The 19,731-nt window shown below is 44.1% G+C and overlaps 1 protein-coding gene and 1 non-coding gene across 2 annotated transcripts in view; both read left to right on the top strand.

Moving 5' to 3' along the window:
• WDR88 (WD repeat domain 88) overlaps positions 1 to 17,204 on the top strand; it is a 35,462-nt gene extending 18,258 nt beyond the window's left edge. The window contains exons 7-11 of the mRNA XM_006173672.1: positions 4,249 to 4,436; positions 6,224 to 6,306; positions 8,053 to 8,121; positions 14,984 to 15,076; positions 17,031 to 17,204. Coding sequence (XP_006173734.1) covers positions 4,249 to 4,436; positions 6,224 to 6,306; positions 8,053 to 8,121; positions 14,984 to 15,076; positions 17,031 to 17,204 — 607 coding nt within the window. The remainder of the gene's footprint in view (positions 1 to 4,248; positions 4,437 to 6,223; positions 6,307 to 8,052; positions 8,122 to 14,983; positions 15,077 to 17,030) is intronic.
• A 2,013-nt stretch (positions 17,205 to 19,217) lies between these two features.
• Positions 19,218 to 19,291, top strand: TRNAT-AGU. The gene has a single exon. It is a non-coding gene; the product is annotated as a tRNA-Thr (tRNA).
• The last annotated feature ends 440 nt before the right edge of the window (positions 19,292 to 19,731 follow it).

Genomic DNA, 19,731 nt, shown 5'->3' with positions numbered 1-19,731 from the left:
AAGGTGCGAGAGGATATATAGTGAAAAATCTCTCACCTGTCTTACACCATTGTTTCCCCAGAAGCCACCACTTTCCCCGCTTCCTTCCTGCCGGCTGCCTTTCTTTCTTAAGTGTTGTGGAAAAATGTGCTACAGCTCAGTTATGACAGCAACAGCAACCTGGATCCCAGCGAGATCAAGCAGCACTTGCAGGGTTGGAGAACTCAAGTTTATTACCACGGCAGGCCCAGAGGAGTTAACACTCCAAGCTCTGGACCTTGCCTGTAGGTTTACACAGGCCTTTTATAGGCTGCCAGTTTTACACTTTGCAACATCATATGCAAATAAAATACAACAGAAGTTGACCAACCAGAAACAAGCTTTGTAGAAATAGACCAATCAGGAGTGAGCTCCATGCGAACGAAGTACTACAAATGGACCAATCAGAAGTTAGGGAAGTGGACCAATCAGAAGTGAGAGTAGTAACCAATCAGGAGTGAGAGTAGTAACCAATCAGGAGTGAAGGAAATAACCAACCAGAATTGAGCTCAGGGAACCAATAGAATTCTAGGTGTAAGTTAGCTGCTTTAGAGGCAGAAAGTGAGATAGAGACTCTGGGTCAGGGAACTGGAGGCTAGTGGGAGGAGAGCAGCGGCCCTGCCTAGGGGTCCTGCCAGTCTTTTTATGGGGCTTCCCGCCTCAATAGCTTTATTGAGATGTAAGTCACACATATCATGCAAGTCACCGATTTTAAGTCTACCGTTTGGTGGTTTGGGGGATATTATTATTTTTTGAATTGTGGTAAAGTATGTAGGGCAAAATTTTTATTTTAACCATTTTGAAGTTATTTCCCTGACCTTGACTACATTTATGATATTGTGCAGCCATCACCACGATCTATTTCCAAAACCCTTTCATCACCCAAACAGAAATTCTGTACCCATTAAACCATAATTCCCCACCCACTTCAACCCTAGCCCCTAGTAACCACTATTCTATTTCCTACCTCTACAACTTTGCTTATACTGGGTATTTCATATAAATGGAATCATATATTATGTGGCCTTTAGTGTCCAGCTTATTTCATTTAGCATGTTTTTAAGGTTCTTTTGTGTTATAGCGTGTGTTAGAATTTCATTTCTTTTTATGACTAAACAATGTTCTATTTTATGTATCTACCACATTTTGTTTATCTGTTTTTCTGTCGAGGAACACTTGAGTTACTTCTGTCTCCTAGCTATTGTGAACAATGCTGCAGTTAACAATGGCATAAGTATTTGTTCAAGTCATTGCTTTCAATTCTTTTGGCTCCATACCTAGGAGAGGATTTTCTGGATCACGTGGTAATACTGTGTATAGCTCTTTGAGGAACTTGGACCTTGCATTTTAATTTTGCACTGGGCCTTGCAAATGATACAGCTGGTCATGTGAGAGAATTTTGAAAATTCACAATCTCAACTGATCTTGAAGCTTGCAAGGAATAAACATAAGTATTTTGTTATAACTTTTTTTATGTTGTCAAATATAATTTAGAAAACTCAGGAGGAGAAGGAGATTCTGTTGTGTTTACCTGTACTTTTGCTTATGCTGTTCTGTTTTCTTTTCTGATGTTCCAAGTTTCCTTCTTTCACGATCTTCTTTCTGTTTAGAAAAATTTCCTTTAGCCATTCTTTTATGGTAGGTCTGAGGGTACCAAATTCTGTTAGTTTTCCTTCAACTGAAATGTCTTGGTTCCCTCTTCATTCCTGAAGGATATTTTTGCTGGATATATGAATCTGGGTTGATGGTTTTTTTCTTTCATCATTTGAAAACTGTCATGTCACTTTTTTTCTGACCTCTGTGGTTTCTGATGAGGAACCCACTGTCATTCAGATTGCTTTTCCCCCCTCTAACTAAGGTATCATTTCTCTTTCACGGCTTTCAAGATTTTTCCTTTCTCTCTACTTACCAAAAGTTTAATTATGACGTGTTTGGGTATAGATTTCTTTGGGTTTAATCCTACTTGGGATTCACTTAGCTTTTTAAATCTGTCTTTTGCCAAATTTGGTAAAATTTCAGATGTAATTTCTTTGATTTTTTTTTCAGCTCTGTCTTCTTTTTCGTTTCCCTTTGAGATGCTGATGATCCAAATGTTAGATATTTTGTTATAGTCTCGCAGGTTCCTGAGGCTCTGGTTTTTTCCAGTCTGTTTTTTGGATTAGTTAATTTATATTGTCTGTCTTTATATTTACTGATTCTTTATCTTCTAAATTGATTTTTTTTTTGGTTATTGTGTTTTTCAGCTCTAAAATTTCCACTTGGTCATTCTTTATATCTTCTATTTTTTTGTTGTGGCTTTCTACCTTTTTTATTATTTCAAGCATGATTATAATTTTCCATCAAAGCTTTTTTATGGTGGCTGCTTAAAAATCCTTGTCAGATAATTCTAGCATCTGTTTCTTATCTCAGTGTTAGCATCTATTGACTTTCTTTCTCATTCCTGTTGAGATTTTCCTGGCTCTCAGTATGATGAGTGAATTTCAGCTGCATCTTGGACATTTTGAGTATTACACTGTGAGACCCTATGTCTTATTTAAATCTTCTGTATTATCAGGCCACCTCATTAGAGCACAGTAAGAGTTTGAGGCTCCCCTCTTAGCCTTTGCTGACAGTGGTGGGATTGCAGCTTTCCCTAAGATTTTTGTCTAGAATAAGGCAGGTATTGTTTAAAGGTTTTCTGTCTTACTAGGCTATCTCTTTGGTTAAGAGAAAAGGCTTTTCTTGGGGGCCTTCTGTCCAGTCCCCATTATTTTGTGGGTTGTAGACTTTCCCAGTACCCATCTAAGATATAAGAAGCAAAAAGAAAACTGCAGAGACTCAGCAGCATGCCATCCTGGGTCCCAGACCCCTAGCTGGCCTGCCTTCTCTTCTTCACCCTTCATAGTCTTCTGCTTGCTTTATAAATGCCCAGGGTTGTTAGCTGTACTTAGCAGGAGGATTAGGGATAAAGGCATTGATTGGCTCCACCTTTTCCAGAAGCACAAATGCAACACAAGCACTTTTCCCAAACTTTTATACTAAGTAAAATGGTCTCTTATGGTAAGTGGAATGTATCTGAAATGAGAGCCCCATCCTGGAAAACAGAGGGGCCCTGGTCTAACCCCCAGTGACAGCTTCTGGATTCTGGGGAGGGCTTGTTATTCACCTCCAGTATATGCTGGGATGGGTCTTACCCAACCAGGCACTAGGGTTTGGACATTTTAACCCTGGACACGCTTGGGAGGTTGACATTTCTTCTCCTTTGATCTCACTCAGTTTGTGCATTTCAAAGAACCAGAAAAGAACCCAAAACTGACTTGAGCTCTAGAAAACAGATTTGTTCAGCCTTTTCTTCAGGTTGAATGAATTGATTTTATGATCCAGGCTATTCAGAGATGTTTATAGGTTTGCTAGAAAACTCTGCTTCTAACAGGAGATGAGAATCACAGTGTAAACACTTTGAGGATCACAAACAAAATAAAAAACAACAAAATTCTGACAATGTTTTTTCTTTTAAAAAAAAGACATTTAAAAAGTGAGAAAGTTTATGAATTACATGCACAATACTAAAATGTGCTCTAATGACACTGCGGACAGTTGAGGAGAGAGGGAGAAAAAAAGAGAGAGAGCATTTGGGGTGAGGAAAAGTTGGGAGAGTGAGGGAGAGCAGGATGGGAGAGGGTGGTAAGGGGAAGAAGCCATGCCCCCATGTGTTGGAGGGCAAGGAGGGGTGTGTGAGCAGGAGAGACCCGCAGTAAGTGCAGTGCAGCACCCAACCAGACAGGCTGTTAGTCCCTTCCCCATCACCGACCACTCTTCCAGCTGCTCTTTCCCCTCAAACCTCAAAGCAGCTCTGAATATGCAGTGGTTCTCAACCCGGGGCAGTTTTGTCCCCTAGAGGACATTTGGCAATGCCTGGGGACATTTTTTGGTTGTCACAACTGGGTGTGGAGGCCACTAGCAACTAGTGAGTAGAGCCCAAGAGGGCTGCTAAATTTCCTACAATGCATCGGACAGCCCCCTACTGCAAAGAATTATCCAGCAAAAAAAGATCAATATTGCCATTATTGGGAAATCCTGGAATAGTGTGACACAGTCAGAGGAATGAATATTTAGACCGTGGTAGGCAGTGATCAAAGGAATGATGCCCATCAGGTCCACTGCCCCCTCCACTCACCTCCCTTTTAAGTGTGTCCTCAGATCCTCCAGGAGGGAAGTGCTAATGTGTACACCCTGCCACGTGTGTTTCAGGGCGCATACCAATGCAATCTCAAACTGCTGCTTTACCTTCAGCGGCCATTTCCTGTGTACAAGCTCTTGGGATAAAACCTTAAAAATATGGAACGTCCATACCGGGGAGTTTCGAAACTGGGGAGCCTGTGTGACTCTGATGCAGGGCCACGAAGGTTCTGTGAGCTCCTGCCACTTTGCCAGAGACAGTGAGTAACTAACTCGTCAAAGGAGTCTACACCCACGGGAGGCCCGGGTCAGAGTTCCTCGTGGTCCATTCACATGCACTTGGTACAGAGAGACTTTCCAATGATGCCAGCAGTGAGGGTGGATTTATTTTCCATGAGAACAACAACAAAAAAAAAGCCAAGAGGGAGATTCATTTGAGCAAGTTTGCAGATGACAGAAACTCAGCTTGATGTGGTTTAAGCAACAAAATAAATTTATTGACTTCCATAATGGGCAAGTCCAGGAGCCAGTCTCCCTTTGGGAGGGGCTGGGTTGGGACACTTGGACCATGCTCTCAGGAAGCCAACTCTTCTACTCTGTCCCTCAGCTCAGCTTCTCTCTCATACAGACCTTTCTCCTCAAGGAGGCAAAGATGACTTCTGCTGGTCCAGGCTAACAGTGGTTCTGACCACTGGCAATCCTAGAGAAAGAGAGACCCTCTCTCTGGTGGTGCTAGCTCAAGTTCCTGAGAAGACTTGCATTGGCTCAGCTGGGGACACATGCCTGTCTCTGAACCAGGCACTTCAGCAGGGGACGAAAGGTTCTGATGGGCCAGGTCTGAATGACTTGCCCATGCTTAGAATTAGAGATCGAAACCTGTACCCTCTGAAACAGAAGGACTGAGAATATGGGAGAACTGTTTCCCCATGGGAAATCAGGGAGCTGTTTCCAGATGAAGGGGCATGGATGTGACCAGGAGCAGTGACAGGAAACTGTCGGGGGCAGCTGGCCCCAGTGAGGACAGTGACTGCTCCTGACACCCAGAAGCCCAATGTTATACTCCTCCCAGTCCTCGTGCGGAGTGGCGCTTGCTCTTTGTGTCCGAGGTGGGGGTGAAGGGGTGTAGGGGAGGAGGTAGGCAGCCAATACACATAGTCAGGGCCTGGCTTGAAAAATGCTTCCCTCTTCCGAAGCAGCCGCTGTGTAAGTCAGACTCCACCAGGGGGCGCCCCACCAGCTTCTGTCCTCAGCTTTATAGGTTTCAGAGTTGGGTAAAGTCAATCCTCACTATTTGAAGATTTCGTATTTGTCAGTTCACTTCCTGAGTAAAGTTTATTTGGAATCTTGAAGTCAGTGCCCACAGCACTTTTGCACCACCTAGGGCTATGTGCCGGGCAGTGACAGGTGGTCCGCGGGCCCGCACTCCCAGCCGGAGGCTGAGGGGGCCACTGCCTTCTTGTTTCAGTTCTCTTATCAAAAGGTGTCCTTCTTGTGATCTATTTAGTCCCATGTTTTTTGCGTTTTGTGCTTTTTGTTGATGACTTTGCTGTTTAAAGTGGCCCCAGGCATAGAGTTGCAGTGCCGTCCAATGTTCCTAAGTCCAGGAAGGCTGTGATGTGCCTTACGGGGCAAACACATGCTCGATAAGCATCATCTGGGCCTAAGTTATAGCGCTGATGGCCGTGAATTCAATGTTAGTGAATGAGCACTCTATATCAAATAAGGTGTCTTTAAACAAACAGACTGAAGACAAAGTCAGGTATTGATTGGGCGATGAAAATGTTGTGGCCAGAGGCTCACGGGAACCTGACCCTGTATTTCCCCGAGGAGCCATGGCTCCATCATCACTCGTTCTGACTTTATAGAACATAACTACCATGCATAGTGAGGGTAATTGGCTGGGGGTTGTTGAGTCACACCAGGAAGGGGCTTGAGTGTCATCAGAGTGAGCCATGGTGGCACCTCACAAAAGCATCCTCAGCCTTCTTGGTCTCACCAGAGGAGGAAGCAGTTGGCTGGAGACGGTGACCCTCTTTTCGTTTTTCAGCCTCTTTTCTCGTGTCTGGAGGGTTCGACAGGACTGTGGCTGTCTGGGATGTAGGAGAAGGCTACCGGAAGCTCTCCTTGAAGGTACCAATGCCAGCATCAGACAGAGGATCTGAAGTTCATTCCTTGGTCATTCCATGCTGGGTGCCGGGTGCTGGGGATATAACAGTGGGTGAGACAGACCTAAATGTTCCCTATGGAGCTGACGACCTTTGTGGGGAAGTGCAGACAAGAAACCACAGTGGGGAAGATATAGCTCAGTGGGTAGAGTGCCTGCTTTGCATGCAGGAGCTCCTAGGTTCACTCCCCAGCACTTCCATTAAAAAAGTAAATAAATAAAACCTAATTACTCCCCCCGAACCTGTCCCCCCTAAATAAAAAAGAAGCCAACAAACAAATCCTCAACAGTGATGAGTGACACAGAAAACCCACAACAGAGTGTTCGAAATAGATTCCAGGGTCTAATCCACAATGAGTGGGCCGGGAGGGCCTCTTGGAGAAGGTGGCATTTGAGCTGAGAACTGGATGGCAAGGAAGGACTGGATGAGTGAGGATCCTGGGGAAGGCCATGCCAGGCAGATGGAGCAGCAAATGCAAAAACCGGAGGTGGGAAATCACTGTGCAGAAGGGTGAATGCCATCAGGAGGTGCGCACAGAAAGCTGTGGGGCTCCAAAATGGTGGGCGTCAACTGAGTGCTTTTGGCTGCAAGTTAGAGGAAACTCAACTCAAAGCAGCTCCATGACAAGGAGCTGGATCCTCTAACACAGCCAAGCATCCAGAGGTTAGGCAGTCCCAGGACTGGCTGCTTCAGTGCCTCTGTTCCAGGTGTCCCCACCCCAAGGTTTCTGCATAGTCCTTAGTCTTGGGACCTCATGGCCGCCTTTGGCCGTGAAGGCTTGCCTCCATGACTCTGAGTCTCTCCATTCTCTGTGAGCCAAATGTAGACTGTGTCCCTTTGGTCACGACAACATTCAGGCTCCCAGGGTTGTTCTGCCTGAGCCTCTTCTCTGTGGGTTTGGAGAGGCAAAAGGAGTTCACATCCTAGCAAATAAACAACTTAAAAGAGAATGTTCAACCTCACTGAAAACTGAATGCTGCAGTGAATATGGGGGTGCGGATTTCTCCTTGAGATCCTGTCTTTAAAAATCCCTTTGTCCCTGCATCAGGTCATTCTCTTCTCTCTTCTCTTCTCTCTCTCTCCCCTTCAGATTCCTGTGCTTTTGTTACGCACAGCACTTCAGCCCCACTCTTGCTCCCTTTCCTCCCACTGCACCTCAGTGTCCACCTCTTTCCGTTAGGAAAAGGCCAAAGAACGAAAAAGATGCTGACACAGAGCTCCGACCTCATTTAGTGTCTGAACCAGCAATAGTTGTCTATCTCCTCTGAGCTCCTTTTACCTGAGGAAGTCACCACCCCTCCCATTTACTCAAGTGGGTAGGTTTGCAGTTATTTGAAGCCAAAAAGCTCCCTTACCAACAAGACTGCTGAGTGGTATTTCCTAGAACAAAGAATGCAAACAAAAACCTGCAAGAGGTGCTCTGGGACCAGATGGGAATGTAATCAATTTTTTCCCCCATCCTGCTAAGCACCAGGGTACTATTTTTAAAAAACACGTATGGTGCTGCGATATACACGTGCATCCCACGCGTTTACACTTGGTTCTCTACCTTAAATGTCGGTGAAACCAGGGAAGCACAATTAGTTGCCCCTAAATGTAAGCAACATTGAATTGCTGACTTTGTTTGTTTGTTTGTTTTTCTTGTTTTGTTTTTGTGGTTCTTTCAAACGCTTTTTCTCTAGATCCCTGTTAAAATTCTATTTTCCTTCAGGGCCATAATGACTGGGTGATGGATGTTGCCGTTAGTAACAACAAGAAATGGATCCTGTCTGCTTCAAAGGTAAAAGTGGACAACCTCTGAGTGACTTAAAAATCTCTGTCCTGTTTGTGAGAATTGGTGGTAGCAGAAGTGTACTGCCGAGTAAAACCCCCGGGCAGCTCCATTTGAAGGCCGCAGCCGGCCAGGCCTTCCCCATCCAGGGAGCTGCCTGGGAATGTGGGAAGTGGGTCATTCCATTTGCTCATGTGGGAAGTTGCCAGGTATTTCCTTGTCTGCACCAATGTCGTTTGAGCTTTGTTGGAGCAAGGGTCTGCCCAGACTGGTGAGTGATGGAGCCAACAGGGGCCCTTGGAGGGGAAGGGGTCGGGTCACGGACAAGTTACCACCCTGAGATTCCAGGTGGGTCTTCCCTCACTACTCACTACAGCCTGGGATTTCCAAGCTACCGGCACACAACAGCTAGCCCAGGAAATCCAGAGGACTGTCCTCCACGTGTGAGCACCAGAGAAGTGGGGTCCCATTTTGTCCCCCAACCTTTACTAGAGCCATCTCGTTCTCCAGGCTGGGGGTTTCAAGGTATATGAAAATGTGGGCAAGACTGCCTGCCATGATCAACTTTTCAGAGAGCCAATGTGAGACACCACCACCCTGGACAAAATAACAAGAATAATAATGTAACACATCATAAAAATTATATGCCATTGTGTTACTACTTTAACATAAAAATATGAAAAAATGGTTATGCCAATGATATCTCAGTAAAGCTGGAAAAGAGTGAAAATACAAGACAAAGTATCAAAAATAAGTGTTTATATAAAATTATGTCTTATTGACTTTTCTGTTACATAAATGCTATTATTTAAACAAAACAACAGGACTAGTTAATAACAGCAAATAGTAATCATGGATATTAGGATAATTAAGCAAATATGGCTAAGAAAAATACAAGAATATTTTATAATCTTTCTGTCCTTTGATTTAGCAATTTATTTTGACTCAAAAAAAGCCCTTATAGGTTATTTAAATTTTATAGACTATATTATGGTATATTCTTAAGATACATAAATGTAAGGCTTTTTAAAAGAAAGAGAATATAAATACAATAAGATTGGTTAAACAAATATTTATGTATTTATTTTTTTCCCCAGCTTTATTGAAGTATAGTTGACATATAACGTTGTGTAAGTTTAAGGTGTACAAGGTGTTGATCTGATACGCTTATATATTGCAAAACAATTACCACCGTAGCCTTAGCTAACACCTCCACCACATCACAAAATTAGCATTTCTCTTTTGTGGTGAGAACATTTAAGATCTACTCTCTTAGCAACTTTCAAGTATATTATGCAGTATTATTAATTATAATCACCATGCTATACATTAGACCCCCAGAACTTGTTAATCTTATAGCTGGAATTTTGCACCCTTTGACCCAATATCTCCCAGTTTCCCCCACTCCCTCCAGTGTCTGGTAACCACCACTCTCTGTTTTCATGAGTTTGGCTTTTTTAGACTTCACATATAAGTGAAATCATAGAGTATGTGTCTTTTTCTGTCTGATTTATTTCACTTAGCATAATGCCCTGAAGATTTTGTCCATGTTGCCGTAAACTGCAGGGTGTCCTTTTTTATGGCTGAATAATATTTCATTGTATATATACATCCTACATCTGCTTTATCCATTCATCCGCTGATGGACACTTAGGTTGTTTCTATACCTTGGTTATTGTGAATAATGCTGCAGTGAACATGCGGATGCAGATATCTCTTTGAGATCCTGTTTTTATTTCTTCTGGGTATATACCCAGAAGTGGGATTCCTGGATCATATGACAGCTCTATTCGCAGTTTTTTGAGACACCTCCAATTTGTTTTCCTTAGTGGCTGTACCAATTTATGTTCCTACCAACAGTTCACAAGGGTTCCCTTTTCTCCACATTCTCATCAACACTTACTTCATCTTTTTGATAACAGACACTCTAACAGAGTGAGGTGATATCTCATTGTGGTTTTGATTTGCATTTCCTTAATGAATAGTAATGTTGAGCATCTTTTCATGTACCTGTTGGTCATTTGTATGTCTTCTTTGGAAAAATGTTGATTCAGTTCCTTTGTCTTTTTTTCTATTGAATTATATGAATTCTTTATTTATTTTGGAAATTTGACTCTTATCAGATATATGACTTACAAATATTTTCTCTTTATGGTTTCAGGTCTTACCTTTAAATCTTTAATCCATTTGAGTTAACTTTTTGTGAGTTGTGTAAGACAGGGGCCCAATTTCATTCTTCTCTATGTGGTTATCCAGTTTTCCCAGTGCCACTTACTGAAGAGACTAATCTTTCCCCATTGAGTATTCTTGGCTCCCTTGTCAAATTAGTTCGCTGTATGTGTGAGGGCTTATTTCTGCCAGTACCATACTGTTTTGACTACTATAGCTTTGTAGTTTAGGTTGAAATCAGGACGTGTGATGCCCTCAGTTTTGTTCTTTCTCAGGATTGCTTTGGCTATTTGAGGTATTTTGTGGTTCCACACAAATTTTAGGGTTGTTTTTCCATTTCTGTGAAAAATGCCACTGAGATTTCATTAAATCCATAGATGGCTTTGGGTGGTATGGACATTTTAACAATATTAATTTTTCTGATCCATAAACATGGAAAGATATCCTAAGTTCATGAGCAGGAAGATACAACATTGTTAAGATGTCATTACTACCCAGAACAATCTACAGATTCAATACAATCCTTATCAAAATACCAACAACCTTTTTCACTGTAAGGGGAAAGTTGATCCTTAAGTTCATATACCTTTCCCATAATGTCATATAGTTGGAATCATACAGTGTGTAGCCTTTTCAGATTGTCTTCTTTCACTTAGAAATATGTATTTAAGGCTCCTTGATGTCTTTTGTGTGTGTGTGTCTTAATAGCTCATTTCTTTTTTTTTAAATTACTGAATAATATTCTATTACATGGATGTACCATAGTTTATCTATTCTCTTATTCAAGGACATCTATTTAAAAAAATTAAAGTATAGTGAGTTTACAATGTTTTTTTTTTTAAATTAAAGTATAATCAGAACAGCATTAATAGTTCAGTCATATATATATGTATATGTATATATACACACACACATATATTTGTTTTCATATTCTTTTTCATTATAGGTTACTACAAGATATTGAATATAGTTCCCTGTGCTATACAGAAGAAATTTGTTGTTGATCTATTTTATATATAGTAGCTAGTATCTGCAAATCTTGATCTCCCAATTTAGCCCTTCCCACCTCCTTCCCTCACTGGTAACCATAAGTTTGTTTTCTATGTCTGTGAGTCTATTTCTGTTTTGTAAATAAGTTCATTTGTCTTTTGTTTTTTTTTTAGATTCCACATATAAGTGATACCATATGGTATTTTCTTTTTCTTTCTGGCTTATTTCACTTAGAATGACAATCTCCAGGTCCATTCATGTTGCTACAAATGGCATTATTTTATTCTTTTTTATGGCTGAGTAGTATTCCATTGTATAAATATACCACAACTTCTTTATGCAATCATCTGTCAATGGACATTTAGGTTGCTTTCATGTCTTGTCTAATGTAAATAGTGCTGGTATGAACATGGGGGTATCTCAAGGACATCTTGGTTACCTCCAGTTTGGAGGTTATTCTGAATAAAGCTGCCATAAACATCTGTGTGCAGCTTTTTGTGTGGATATGAGTTTTCAAGACATTTAGGTAAAAATTAAGGAGTGATTGTTGGGTTGTGTGGTAAGACTATGTTTCACTTTGTAAGAAACTGCCAAAGTGTCTTTTATTTATTTAGTTAGTTATTTTATTAAGGTATAATTGACATGGCACAACATATTAGTTTCAGGTGTACAACATAATGACTTGATATTTGTATATATCATGAGATGATGACCACGGTAAGTCTAATCGCCATACATAGATTTTTTTTTCTTGTGATAGAACTTTTAAGAACTATTCTCTTAGCAACTTTCAAATATACAGTACAGTATTATTAATTATAGTCACCATGCTGTACATTACATCCCCACCACTTACTTAATTTATAATGGAAATTTATACCTTTGACTCTTTTCACCCATTTGGTCCACCCCACCTCTTGCCTCTGGCAACATCTATCTGTTCTCTGTATCTATGAGCTCAGAGTTTTTGTTGTTGTTGTCATTTATTTGTTTTTGTTTTGTTTGTTAGATTCCACATTTAAGTGAAATCATATGATATTTGTCTTTCTCTGTCTTAGCATAATGCTCTCAAGGTCCATCCATGTTGTTGCCAATGGCAAGATTTCATTCTTTTTTATGGCTGATCTTTTTTATACAGCTTCATTGAGATAGTGTTCACTTACTGTACAATTCACTCATTTATGGTGTACAATTCAATAGTTTTTTATTATATTCACAGAGTTGTGCATTTATCACTATAATCAATTTTAGAGCATTTCATTACCACACTATCTTGATTTCTATAGCTTTATAGTAAGTATTGAAGTTGGGGGGTGTCATTTCCCCAACTTTGTTCCTCTCCTTCATTATTATGTTGGCTTTTCTGGATCTTTTGCTTTTCCATATAAACTTTGGTATCAGTCTCTCAATATTCACAGAATAACTTGCTGGGATTTGATTGGGATTGCATTGAATCTATAGATCAAGTTGGGAAGAACTGACATGACAATATTGAGTCTCCCTATTCATGAACATGGACTATCTCTCTATTTATTTATTTCTTCTTTGCTTTCATTCATCAGCATTTTCCTCCCATATTGTCATATTTTGTTAGATTTATACCAAAGCATTTTGTTTATTGGGATGCAAATGTAAATGCTATTGGGCTTTTAATTTAAAATTCCACTTGTTCGTTTCTGATATATAGGAAAGCAATTGACTTTTGTATTAACCTAGAATCCTGCAATCATTCTGTGTCACTTACTAATTCAAGAGTTTTTTGTTGTTGTTGATTCTTTCAGGTTTTCTAGACCATCATGTCATCTGTGAACAAAGAAGGTTTATTTCTTCTTTCTCAATCTGTATACCATTTTTTCCCTTTTGGTGTGTATTTCCTTGCACTAGCTAGGACTGCTAATCTATTTTTTGTTTCTATTATTCTGAACACTTCTTATAAATATAATCATACAATATGTGGTACTTTGTGACTGGCTTATTTCACATACGTTTTCAAGGTTTATTCATGTTGCAACATGTATCAATACTTCATTTCTCTTTGCTGGTGAATAATATTCCATTATATAAATATACCACATTTCATTTATTCATTCACCAGTTGATTTGGAATTATTTCCACCTTTTGGCTATTATGAATAATACTTCTATGAAAATTCATGAACAAGGTTTTGTTTGAACACTGGTTTTTTATTCTTTTGGGTATACACCCAGGAATGGAACTGCTATATTTAATTCTGTATTTTTAACACATGTAACTCTATATACTTAACCATTTGAGTAACTCCTAAAGTGCTGAACCCTTTTACTTTCCCACCAGCAGTGTAGGAGGGTTCCAGTTTCTCCACATTCTCACCGTCTTGATAGTAGTCATCCTATCTATTGGTTGTGAGCTGGTGTCTTGTAGTTTTGATTTGCATTTTCCTGGTGGCCAGTGGTGTTGAGCATCTTTTCATATGCTCATTGACCACTTGTATATTTTCACTTTCTTTTTTTTGTGTGTGTTTTTTTTTAATAATGGGGAAGTAATTAGGTTTATTTATTTAACAGAGTTACTGGGAATTGAACCCAGGACCTCATGCATGCATGCACTCTACCACTGAGCTATACCCTCTCCCCTTATCTTCACTTTCTGATGCATGTCCTTTGAGGCAGAAAAGAATTTCATTTTGATGAAGTCCAGCTTATCTATTTTTTCTTTTGGTGCTTGTGCTTTTGGCATCAGATCTAAGAAGCCATTGCCTAACCCAAGGTCACAAAGATTTATCCCTATGTTTTGTTTTATTCTAAGAGTTGTTTAGGTTTATTTCTGGACTCTTAATTCTGTTCTATTGATCTACATGTCTATCCTTACGCCTATACCACACTGCCTTGATAACTGTAGCTTTGTAGTAAGTTTTACAATACAGAGTGTGAGTCCTCCCGTACCGTTTTCTTTCACATTAGTATCTTTTGGGGAGATGAAAAAAACCTTTTGTTTCACTTAGAAAACTTGCTTGTCTCATCTCAGATTTGTGATCCCTGACCCCCAATTCCCTTTCTGCATATTGTGCATTACGTTCTGGTTACTTACCACCCCCATCTGTCCCCCTGTCTTTAAACACAGTTGTTTAGCCTCCCTTTTTGGTGATGTCTGGGTCATGCTGGCATTGATCTTGTAATTGTTCTCATTTCCATTATCTGATCCCTTAGAAAATATGAACACAATACTCACAATGTTAAAAATTCTACTTAACACTCTCCTGAAACAAAGCACAACAGTTGATCCCCAGGTAGAAATCAAAGGCAGACTGTTAACACTTACAGTTACAATGCAGTGAGGCTGAATACTTGGGTCTCATCACTTGAAGTGATACAGGGATTGTGGAAAACAGTGATGGCAGCTACAGGAGGTGGATCGTCTAGGCATATTCATTTAGCATTAAAAATAGTTTCATTTTCAGCTATTTGGGGGCCACTATATGGGTTTTGTATTCCCCCCAAACTTCTACACCCATTGCTGAAAAATGAAGCTTTTTGCACCTTGAAAGGGGTATGCAGGGATTTCCAGTGCTAAGGCTGGGATGGTGCTGGAGAAACTCGGACAGTGGGTCACCTAACTGCTCCTTTGCAGGCCCAGGTCCTCCATAGGTAACCTGGACGTGATGCCCCGCCCTGGGTCCCCCCAGCTTAACGAGCCCGTTTTGTGACTGCTGGTTTGCTGTTTAACTTGTTTTAGGATAAGACCCTGAGACTATGGAATATTGAAGAAATGGACCAAATTCCTTTGGTAATTGAGTACAAAAAGGCGCTGGGCTTAAAGGTGAAACAGGTTGGTACTGGGTAAAATTAAGCCAAATGAAGACTTTGATTAGTTCCCTCTACAAATTAATCTGTTCTTTGAACAAACATTTATTGGGCAACTGGGGATAAAACTATGAAAAAAAATAGATTGAAAATTTTGCCTCAAGGGAGCTTACACTCTAAAAGGGGAGAAAAACCATGAATAAAGAAATAAGAAAAATATGTTGTAATTTGAAGAAAAGTGACCTAGGAAGAGGGGGAATGGGAGGACTGGTGGTTGCAGCATTTTAAAGAGTGATCAGGATGAGTCTCATTGAGAAGGTGACATTTGTTTTAAGACTTGAAGATGGTGAGGGAGTGAGCCACAGCTGTTTAGGGGAAGAGCTTCCCAGCAGAGGGAACAGCCCATGCAGAGACCCTGAGGCAGGAGTGAGCCTGGGGTTTGAAGAGAGGAGTGAGCAGGGGGTGTGGGAGGAGATAAGGCCGGAGGAAGACCTGGAGGTACTGCCGGGCACATAGTGGACCTGTGTGAGCCTCGTACACTCCTGCAGCAGAACCCCGGCCAGGACCCCAGGACCCCAGTGCCCTGTTTCCCATGGAAGGGGCTCAGGTGCCAGTTTTCTGGTGGGAGATCTTGGTAGGAGGGTGGGCACACCCTCTGCTGTGGCTGGCTACAAAGGCCACCCTTGGGCAGCGGAGGCCAGTCCCTGCTGGGGCCTCGAAGTGCCAGAACCTGGCTGCTACCTTGAGAGGTGGAGTCCCTGCTGGGCCCTGTTGAATCCTGGAGCCCCCTAGGCTGGTGTCCTCTCAGAAGGCCCGGCTGGGAGCCACCACTTGTGTGGATGGCTAAGTGGGGAACGACACTGGGGGCGGGGCAGTGAGGGGTGGGACCCACGTGGACTGCGTCTTTGTGGCTAGCTGGTCCTCATGGCCTTCGTGGCTATGCTGGTCCTTAGGCCCTGGAAGCTGACTGGCTACAGAGCAGTGCTTGTGTCCTCAGCCTGCCATCGGGGCAGGGCCGGGGAGCTGCCTCCTCTGAGCCCAGCTGTTCAGGGCTTAGGTTGTGGGAAATTATGCAGTAGAATAAGGTAGGCAAAGGACCTAATTTCTTTCTTGCAAAAGAAAGAAAAGAAAGAGATCTCCCTGAAGCTGTAGCAAAGACAAGCCCTCTGCATTTGACTTGCTCTGAATCAATATGAGAAACTTCAGAGGCCAGATTTCCTAGAGGGCCTGCCCTGGGCCAGGTGTGCCCTGCCCCTCCTGCAGGCTTTGGTGCTATGGGGCCGGGAAGGGTGGCAAAGCACAGGGGCTTGGAGTGCCAGGGCACGGGCATGCGACCTGCAGGCTTGTCTCAGTGGGACTGAGCTGTGGTGGGACCCTCTGAGAGTACTCTGCCTATGGCCTGAGAGCCCACCCTGTGGTGTTGCTCTCTGGGTGGGGAGCAGATGTGGCAAGTGAGCTGTGCCGCTGTATCTACTGTCCTCTGTGTGCTTTGGCCAGAAACAGGCTCAGAGATAGAGAAGGATGCTCAGCACCTTCACCATCTAGTAAAAATTCCTGCTTTGTTCAGAAGTTTTGACTACTTGATTCTCCAAAAGTTAGGTGTCTCCAGGATGTCAAGGAGTTAGGAGAGCCCCCAGTTTTGCTCTGCACAGAGCAGAGGAGGGGGTTGGACACCCATCCCCTGTCCTCGTCACCATCAAGTGGCTCTCCACTCCTGCCCCCAGGACCCCATAGCAGGGGACATGAGCCAGCAGGACCCGCATAGCTTTTGTTGGGGAAGAGAGGGAGAGGCCTGTGCTCATTCTCTTCAGTGGCCAACAATTTCCACCCTTGTGGGCTTCCAGACCCCAGAGGGGAGAGGCAGCTCTTGCCTTGGCCGTATCCAGCGTGGTTGGATCAGGTGGGAGAATTCTCACTGTCCGCCTTGATCCCCTCTGACCAGTACCTCCTTTCCGTTCTTTTAAAATATTTCATGTCAGTGTGAAGAATGTGACAGGCCTTTCTCCATCTACGGAAATGACATCTTTCCTGAAACAGTCACTAAATGTGTGTTCTGCCGGATGGATGTAAAAGACTTGTCAGCAGAGGCCTCACCATCATCAGAAGGGGAGGACTCACTGGCAAGGGAGTGCAGCCAGGGGGAGGATGGCTGATGGCCACTGGGCCCTCTGGGTGACTTGAGCACAGATCACCTGTCATGTAGATTTCAGGGCTCTACAGAGACTTTTCTCTAGGGGCCCCCTCCCCAGCCAGGTGGGCCCGTCAGACTGGGGCAGGGGCTGAGATCTGGCTGGGCTCCCACCACTGTGCCACCTCCTCAGCTCCACTGCACCTTCGGGATCACTTTGTTTTTAATTTTCATGCAGAATAAATCTAGATTCTTTTGGGGAAAAAAAAGTGTGCATGTGAATTCTAGAAACACTTTGGCTACTCCTAAGCTTTATGTCCTGGTGTTCATCCTGTCTCACTTTTGGCACACATTCTGGTCTCTGGATTTGCCCTGTAAAGCAGCCCTTTGGTGCTGGCACCAGCAGCACCCAAGGAAGGGTTTGTCGAAAGAAGAGGAAGATGTGAAGCCACTGCTGTGGAGGGTACACTGTGGGGGCCTCCCTGGCTGATGCTCCCAGATGGCCACCTGCCCAGAGCTGAGGAAGGTCTGGTTAGGCAGGCAGGTGGTGGTCATTTCCACCACAGAATGTTTCATGCTCTCCACTCCGGTCTCTTCATTTTCCAGAATGCCCATGTGTGTGCACAGCCTTCCTGTTTCCACAGCATTGCATACAATGTAAATCAATTAGTTCACAAAGAGTGAAGTTTTTCAGTTAAATAGAAGGGCTCCCTTTTCCATTTGGTATGGCTCACAGGATTTCCATCAGATATCATTAGTATGCCCCTTGGTCCATTTTTAACTAATTAGTGTTAATTGACTAGCACCCAGTAATTCTGCCAGTGAGCTGAATTGTTTGGATGGCTCACATGCTTGGTGCCACCACCCTCCTCTGTCACAACCAAGGTGACTTCCCATCTTCAAGGAAGCTGTTCAGTATTTATCCATTAATTTACATGAATGATGGATGAACATGTCAAAACTCCGTTTCACACCCTCCCAGGAAATGGGATGTCTTTGGAAGAGCCGTTTTATCCTTTCTCCCGCACATATGCATAGTATTCTTTCCCACTGCTGTAGAGGATGTCTGGCCTGCTTGTTACCAACACTGACCCCATCGACGGGCACTCTCGTTTTTTGCTTTTACAAACAATACTGGAGTGAACCTTGTGTGCAAATGTTTGCAGAGACTTATATTTCTGTGGATGAGACTCTCTCACTGGACAAATTGCTGGGTCAATGGATTAGCAGATTTTGGTTTTGTTGTTTTCCAAAAGCCCTCTAAAAAGTGCTGGGACGAAGTAGCTGAGGTGCCTGAGTGAGGAGCCCCAGAAGGAGCAAGTGAGAAGCCTGAGTGAGGAGGGCTTTGCCTTTCTCTGGCAGCGGAAAACTTCCACGTACTGTTCTGATGCCCCACGGCCAGCAGCCTGGGCCCCCCTGAAGCTCTCGATCCTTCAGTGCCTGCTCTGGGTCCCCTCTGTGTCCTCGGTCTCTTCCCTTGCTCAGGGTCCGCGGGGGGACGAGCCCCCAGAGCCAGCAGGCCGGTGACCCCGATGGTCAGAGTGCGGCCGAGGAAGGCAACCGGCCTGCCAGGCTGAGGGCGCCAGTGCTATGGGTCGGACGCGTGGTCACCGCGGGACCGCGGCGGGTGTGAGCCCTGACCGGACGCCGGCGAGCGGGCAGCCCGGCCCTGCCGGCGGGGCGGGGCTCTCCGGAGCCCCGCGGGGACTCGGCCTCGCCGGAGTTTGGGTGGCTTCCCTGAGCCAGTTCTGGAGGGCTGAAGACCGGACCTCGCGCGAGCATGCCCCAAAGGTGGGCACCCTGGCTTCAAGAGAGGGAGCGGAAACTACAGCACCCGGACGACTCGCCCTCCTGCGCCCCAGCTTCTGCACGCTGTCGGAGATTCCAGCCTCAGCGGCCAGTTTATAAGCCTAAACTGCTGGCGTGAGCGGGATCTTATACCGCGCATGCGCCTGCCACCGAGGGGCTCTGTACGCGTGCGCGCGGCCGATGGAGTAAATGGTGATGAGGAACAGAGGCTCGCCGTACTACTGCGGGTGGCGCCGTGGCTTAGTTGGTTAAAGCGCCTGTCTAGTAAACAGGAGATCCTGGGTTCGAATCCCAGCGGTGCCTCAACCGAGCGTCCCGGCTCTCTTTTTACCCATGCCCTGCCCATTTTCCGGTCTGCGCCCCAACCCAGTTCCTCCTCACTTTGAGGGTGTGAGGGCGAGCTTGATTCCGTTTTAGCCGCCCCGGCCTGCGGCGGGGTAGGGTCCCGGCCCACCTCGGAGTCTGCTCTTCTGGTTTACGCGACTAGCGGTGGGTACTTGGCTCAGGCTCCGAAGCAGAGGGGACGCCCTCTGGAGGCGGCGCGGAACTCCCCGGTTACCGTGGGAACACTTCTGCGGTGGCGCACGCTGCTTGCTACTGCGTGTTGGAGACGCCCGCACGTGGAGGGATGAGCGCACGTGCCCCAGCGGCTGCCTTGGGAGGCCGAGCCCGGGCACTTCTCCCGTGGATTTCTCCAGGTGTAGGCCGACCGGACGCCGGCGCCTCTCACACAGGCCTGCTGA

This window comes from Camelus ferus, chromosome 9 (genome assembly GCF_009834535.1).
Source record: "Camelus ferus isolate YT-003-E chromosome 9, BCGSAC_Cfer_1.0, whole genome shotgun sequence".
NCBI classification, from domain to species: domain Eukaryota; kingdom Metazoa; phylum Chordata; class Mammalia; order Artiodactyla; family Camelidae; genus Camelus; species Camelus ferus.
The sequence above is the reverse complement of the archived record's forward strand: the minus strand, read 5'-3'. Positions and strand labels throughout refer to the sequence as shown.